The 7,196-nt window shown below is 44.2% G+C and overlaps 1 protein-coding gene across 1 annotated transcript; it reads right to left on the bottom strand.

Moving 5' to 3' along the window:
* Positions 1-222: 222 nt before the first annotated feature.
* LOC113777381 lies at positions 223-6,897 on the bottom strand. The gene is made up of 8 exons (XM_027322416.1): positions 6,424-6,897; positions 5,641-5,817; positions 4,927-5,545; positions 4,205-4,737; positions 1,935-3,397; positions 1,191-1,859; positions 747-1,103; positions 223-637 (listed from the first exon to the last, which is right to left on the bottom strand). Exons 1-8 carry the CDS (start codon positions 6,895-6,897, stop codon positions 223-225), a joined length of 4,707 nt encoding a protein of 1,568 aa, XP_027178217.1.
* Positions 6,898-7,196: the final 299 nt, after the last annotated feature.

Below are 7,196 nucleotides of genomic sequence, written 5' to 3'. Positions count from 1 at the left end.
GCCCCAGTGTGGGGTTCTTTTCCCTTTCTTTTGCTCATCTCTCTTTCAAAAATTAAAATTTTGCCCCAGTGTGGGGTTTGCAATCCTCAGGGGTTATCAAACGAAAATTTTGTCAATTGGCTCAAAGGGGACAAGTAGGGATAAAATATTTTAAGTGTAAAAGAAGATGGCCTGACTTGCATTTCGCCATTTTGCATGAATTTCTAAAGAAAATTTGCACGATCAAATGAAAAACTTTTTGCACATATCTGAGTTGATGGGTTGAGGGAATGCCCGTCCATCCATTTCTGCTAGAATAAGGGCTCCGCCAGGTAATACCTTTTGGACAATGAACGGCCCTTGCCAATTCGGAGCAAATTTGCCTTTAGCTTCATCTTGCATCGACAAAATTCGCTTCAGCACCTTATCACCTTCTTCAAATGCCCGCCGATGGACCTTTTTGTTGTAAGCTCGGGCCACCCGTTTCTGATAACACTGACCATGACAAATAGCATTGAATCGCCTTTCATCGATCGACGTCAATTGTTCATGGCGCTGCTTTATCCAGTCAGCCTCCTCCAACTTAGCTTCCATGAGGATTCGCAACGAAGGAATTTCAACTTCGGCTGGTAATACAGCTTCCATTCCATACATGAGTGAATACGGTGTTGCCCCAGTTGATGTCCGGATAGAAGTCCGGTACGCCATCAAGTGCATAAGGCAACTTTTCATGCCAATCGCGATGCCTTTCAGTCATTTTGCGGATAATCTTTTTCAAATTCTTGTTCGCGGCTTCTACAGCTCCATTCATCTGAGGCCTATAAATGGCAGAATTGCGGTGTTTGATTTTGAACTGCTCACATAGTCCATCTACCATGTCATTGTTCAGATTCTTGGCATTGTCCGTGATAAGCGTTTCGGGTACCCCAAAGCGACAGATGATGTGATCTCTCAAGAAATTGGCAACTACCTTCTTCGTCACATGTTTGAATGACTCCGCTTCAACCCACTTGGTAAAGTACTCGATTGCCACCAATATAAATCGATGTCCATTTGAAGCAGGAGGATCGATTGTACCAATCACGTCCATACCCCACATTGAACAGGGCCACGGGGCGGTCATGCTATGCAACTCAGTGGGTGGAGCGCGTATAATGTCACCGTGCATTTGGCATTTTATACATCTCCGGACAAAGTCTATACAATCATGCTCCATAGTAAGCCAGAAGTATCCGGTTCTCATGATTTTCTTCGCTAGCAAATGGCCATTCATGTGAGGTCCACAAACGCCACTATGCACTTCCTTCATCATATATTGAGCTTCATCTTCATCAATGCACCTTAAAAGGTTCAAATCCGAGGTTCTTTTGTACAACACTTCTCCATTTAAGAAAAATTTTGAAGCCATTCTACGCAGAAAACTCTTGTTTTTTGTACCAGCATGCTGAGGGTAGGACCCAGTTTTGAGAAACTCTTTAATATCATTGAACCAAGGAACACTGTCAGAAGACTTGTCTACAGCCCAACAGTGGGCAGGTTTGTCTTGAAATTGAATCTGGATCGGTTCGATCTTCAACTCATCTGGATACTGAATCATAGAAGCTAAAGTGGCCAAAGCATCGACAAATGCGTTTCGGGCTCGCGGGAGATGTCTGAACTCCAAATTTTGAAATTGCTTGGCCAGAGTGAGCAAACTACAATGGTAGGGCAGAATTTTTGAATCTTTGGTTATCCACTGCTTCAAGGTTTGGTGCACGAGTAAGTCTGAGTCACTGAAAACTACCAACTCCTTGATCTCCATTTCTAAAGCCATTTTGAGACCAAAAATGCAGGCTTCATATTCAGCCATGTTGTTGGTACAAGCAAATTGCAATTTGGCAGCGGCAGGGTAGTGCTTTCCTTCGGGCGAAACCAGAACAGCTCCAATTCCAGCTCCGAGCGAATTTGAAGCTCCGTCGAAGAAAAGCCTCCATTCAGGACTTTGTTCACTTATATCGTCCGTGGCGCCTACAAATAAAATCTTTTCATCAGGGAAATAGGTGTGAAGTGGTTGATAGTCATCATCCCTCGGATTTTCTGCCAAATGATCAGCTATAGCTTGCCCCTTGACGGCCTTCTGAGAAGTGAAAACAATATCGAACTCTGAGAGGACTATCTGCCACTTAGCTAGACGTCCAGTTAGCATCGGCTTTTCTAGGAGATACTTCAAAGGATCAGATCGGGAAATAAGATAAGTAGTATGGCTTAACAGATAGTGTCTCAACTTCTGGGCTGCCCAGGCCAATGCACAGCAGCTTTTCTCAATGAATGAATAATTAGCCTCGTACTGCGTGAACTTCTTGCTTAGATAGTAAATGGCCTGTTCTTTCCTTCCAGAGTCATCGTGTTGCCCGAGAACGCAACCTACGGCTCCGTCGAGCACAGATAAGTACATGATCAGCGGTCGGCCCGGTTTGGGTGGCACCAGGACCGGAGGCTGCAGCAAATAATCTTTAATCTTGTCGAAAGCCTGTTGACACTCCTCATTCCAGTACAACGGCACATTCTTTCTTAATAATTTGAACAACGGCTCACATGTGGCCGTTAATTGGGCAATGAACCTCCCAATAAAGTTGATCTTTCCTAAGAAGCTTTTCACGTCTTTCTGAGTCTTTGGCACTGGCATATCTCGAATCGCTTTGATTTTTGCTGGATCTATCTCTATGCCTCTCTTGCTCACGATGAAACCCAACAATTTACCAGCTGGTGCCCCAAAGGCGCATTTCGCAGGATTTAACTTCAAATTGTATTTTCGCAGCCTTTCAAATAGCTTTCTCAAATCATCCAAGTGGTCCTCCGTCCTTTTAGACTTGATTATGATGTCATCCACGTAGACCTCCATCTCCCGGTGGATCATATCATGAAATAGGGTTGTCATGGTCCTCTGATACGTTGCTCCAGCATTCTTTAAACCGAAAGGCATGACTCGGTAGCAAAAGGTACCCCAAGGGGTAATGAAAGCAGTCTTCTCCCTATCCTCTTCTGCCATCAAAATTTGGTGGTAGCCAGCAAAACAATCGCAAAAGGATTCAATCTCATGTCCGGCAGTATTGTCTAAGAGAATGTGAATATTTGGTAGAGGGAAATCATCTTTAGGACTGGCTTTATTAAGGTCTCTATAGTCAACGCAAACTCTCACCTCTCCACTCTTTTTTGGAACAGGGACTGGGTTTGAAAGCCAAATTGGGTAATGGGAAACAATGATAATGTTGCTTTTGAGTTGTTTTTCAATTTGTTCTTTTATTTTGAGGCTCATATCTGGTTTGAATTTTCGAGGTTTTTGCTTTACGGGTGGAAAAGAAGGGTCTGTGGGTAACCTGTGCACTACCACGTCAGTTGAAATACCAGTCATATCATCATAGGACCACGCAAATACATCCTGAAACATAGTCAAGAACTCAAACATCTCCCTTTTCTGGCTCTTATTCAGATGAATACTAATCTGCACCTCCTTAACTTCATCCTCAGTTCCAATGTTAATCTTTTCTGTTTCTTCCAGGTTCGGTTTTGGTTTTTCCTCATATTGTTCAAGATCCTTTGCAAACGAATCGGATACTTCCTCATTATCACTCTCGCTTTGGAGTTCGGATTCACAAACCTCCAAGTCGTGAGTGATATAGAGATTGCCATTATCGAATTCCAGAATTGTGATATCCAAAGGATCAAATAATTTTATTTTTGGCCATCTGAAAGAATTAACGAATGTGGGATAATAAGCAAACAAACACACAACCAACAAATGTACAAGCAATATGAATATGAACAAGCGAATAAACAACATAACAATGACAAGAACAGCTTGTGCATTTTCATAAAAACTTTGATTGAAAGCAAATGAAAATGAAAACTTAACAATATTTACATGCGCAGACACTAGTCAAAAAGGAAATTGTTTTCATTGGCTATTTACAGATGCAAAGGCATTTTCATGAATTCACATGAATGATAAACCCCTTTCATTTTACCGAAACTCCTTCCGAACGGGCAGGGACTTGGCTGTCCAATTGGGAATTGATCCTTCGGGAACGTCAGGAAATTCAGCTTCGCCTGGAACAATATCTTCAAATGTTACCCCAACGAACAATTGGGCCAAACTTGCTTCAATTTCGTCAACCGGGTTGATTTCTGACATGATCACCTCAGCTGGTCGTGGGAAAGTATAATGCAGGGGTGGAATGTCAAGAACCCTTTGCCTTCCTTCTTTCTCCGCTTTCTTGCGCTCCTTCATCTCTCTGATGTCCTTAGCAGTCGGTCGGAAACCCAAACCAAACGAATCCTTTTTCTCCACAATCTCCACTGGCTTCAGAATTCCTTGCAAATCTCGTCCCAGCCCTTTGTCAAATTCATAGCCTCCACGGATCATTTCTTTGGCCATCATGACACCGGCCTTTGGTAAAGCTCGCTCCTCGTTTGTGATCCAACTTACAGAGACGATGTCAGCCGTGCTATGAGGAGTCATGGTGACATCGCGGCTTCCATCCTCTTTTGACCCAGAATCGGTGATTACAAGGCAATCTTCTTCGGCAAATATAGTTATCAGCTTGTCATTTACTACAAACTTCAGCAACTGATGCAATGAAGACGGCACAGCTCCAGACTTATGAATCCACGGCCTTCCAAGCAAAATGTTGTAAACACTAGGAAAGTGCATGACTTGGCAGGCTATTTGAAACTGGGCGGGCCCTATCTCGACGACTAAGTCCACTTCTCCTATTGGCTCTCTTTGTGCTCCATCAAAACCTCGAATTATGGTCCCTGAAGGCCTCAGCTTTATGTCTTGCAACCCTAGCTTTTCCAAGGTACTCCAAGGACAGATATTAAGTGCAGAGCCATTGTCAATCAATACCTTCGGCAGCATCTTCCCATTGCACCTCACAACTATGTATAGGGCCTTGTTATGTCCAATACCCTCCACCGGCAATTCATCGTCAGAAAAAGTAATTTGTTTGGTGAATAACACACTTCCAACTACATGTGAGAAATTATCAACAGAAATGTCCCTAGGGATTTGAGCTTTAGTCAATACTTCGATCAGCGCGTCCCTATGCATATCTGATGAAAAGAGCAGGTCCAACATGGATATCTGAGCAGGCGACTTGCTCAGCTTCTCAACTACATTGTACTCACTTCTCTGAAGCCTTTTAAGGAAATCCAAGGCTTCTTTCTCAGTGATTGTTGGTTTAACAGGCGGCTCGGAGTTATTTGCTCGAATCGGAATGGCAGCTTCAAATGGACTTGCAATCTTCCCCGATCTGGTAACCACTGACACTTCCTTCTTTGCAATTGACTTTTCCCCAATCTGCACGTCAGGTTCATCATAATTCCATGGCACTTGTTGCAGACTTAAAACAGGCTCTTGCTTCGGGAATTCAATGACTACGGGCTCCAAAGCCTCCCTCTCGGCTGGCGTGAGATCCAAAATAAAGGGCTTTTCGTCCTCTTCAAGTGGCAATTCTATGACAAAGGGTTGGTCTGTGACCCCAAACACTTCAGTTTCCCTTGCCAATTCTCTGACTGGTTCCACATACTCCGTATCATCCAGAATAACCCAATGATATTGGCATGTTCCGGTAAAGGGTTCCTATTTACGTTCGGCCCTTGTGTCTCCCTTTTTCGGATCACAATCTCCCCGGCTTCAACCATATCTTGGATTTTATGCTTAAGCGCCCTGCAATCAAAGGTGGCATGTCCGGGGGCCCCAGAATGATAAGCGCAGACAACTTGTGGATTATACCACGCGGGCATGTCATATGGGTAAGTAGGAGGGGGTACTGTACCAATTTTCCCGGCGGCCTTTAACTGATCATACAATTGGTCTAAAGGCCTACCTAAATTGGTGAATGTTCGGCTAGGGGGTCGGTTGTAAGGTTCAGTAGGTTGAGGATTATTGTAAACAGGTCTGTTTGGTGGAGGAAATCTTGGATTATATGGTGGGCGAGGTCGGTTTTGGGGTGGATTTGGTTGAGAGATTTGAAAAGGGGCTACAGGTGGGTTAGGGTAGCTTGGACGAGGTCGAGGATGCTGGATATTAGTGGCATATACAGGGTACGGGTTTGGATAATAAGGGTAATGTGGTTGGTAGGTTGGATGGTGTTGATATCGGGGTCCGGGTGAAGGGTTTTGGTTCCAAATAAAGGTTGCATCCCCCTCTTTCTTTTTGAACGACGGCTTTTTCACGTTGCTTCCTTGCCCTTGCAAAGCTTCCACTTGTGATTTCAGGGCAGAGACGTTAACAATTTTCCCGGCTCTTACAAAGTCATCAAACTCCTCGAGTTTATTTACAATTGCAGCAAACGAACATCCGGTCATACGAAAAATCTCTTCGAAATATGGAGGATCATGCGCCTTTATGAATGTGCGAATAATTTCATCCTCAGTCATCGGAGGTTCCACCTTAGCAGCTACCTTCCTCCATCTTTTGGCGTATGTCTTGTGATCCTCAGATGGTCGCCTCTTTGTGCCCTCCAAAGTAGTCCGGGTCGGTGCCAATTCACAGTTATACTCATACTGTCTGATAAAAGCATTGGACAGATCGAGCCAGGTTTTCACCTCCTCCAGCTTTAAATTCGAATACCAATCAAGGGCATCGCCTTCTAAACTCTCCGGGAATAACCTTAACGGCAAGTTCTCATCATCCACTGGTCTACCCAACTTGTTAGCGAACAAACGCAAGTGTGTTTTCGGATTGCCCGTACCATCATATTTGTTGAACTTCGGGGTCTTGAACCCCACCGGCAGTTGTACGTTTGGAAACAGGCACAGATCATCGTAATCTAACACCCCTTGTTTGCTTAACCCTTGGCTCTTGCGGATGAACTCATCGAAACGGTCCAACCGCTTAAGTAACTTCAGATCAATTGGGGCAGATGACTCTCCCATTTCTGGCTTGTTTTGAAAAACGTGCTCCGGCACAACGGGCTCTGCAGTAGTTTGAAAAAAAAGTCGGTGGATTTACATGCATGTTTGGATCACCCTGAGGCTGGAATCCTTGCCCATAAGGGGGATAGAACGGAGGATTTTGAGTGTAAGCATATTGTGGGTTGACAACTCCCTCCAATGTGGTTTGAATTGGAGGAATAACAAATGGTAACGTGGTTTGAATTGGTGGAATAACAAATGGTTCGGATTGTGTTTGTTTGATGGGCGGAGACTCGGGTTGCACTCCGCTACTAACGAGC

The sequence above is a fragment of the Coffea eugenioides genome, chromosome 7, assembly GCF_003713205.1.
Source record: "Coffea eugenioides isolate CCC68of chromosome 7, Ceug_1.0, whole genome shotgun sequence".
Lineage (NCBI taxonomy): Eukaryota > Viridiplantae > Streptophyta > Magnoliopsida > Gentianales > Rubiaceae > Coffea > Coffea eugenioides.
This window is presented reverse-complemented; position numbering and strand designations above follow the sequence as displayed.

Bases quoted from the DNA above. Each gene is read 5' to 3' on its own strand.
- LOC113777381 (XM_027322416.1), bottom strand. From the start codon at position 6,897: ATGGGAGAGTCATCTGCCCCAATTGATCTGAAGTTACTTAAGCGGTTG. The intron at 5,818-6,423 runs GTAGCTGCTAAG...TTGTATGATCAG, and splicing joins ACGCCAAAAGATGGAGGAAG to TTAAAGGCCGCCGGGAAAAT. The intron at 4,738-4,926 runs GTATTGGACATA...GAGCACAAAGAG, and splicing joins CGATGAATTGCCGGTGGAGG to AGCCAATAGGAGAAGTGGAC.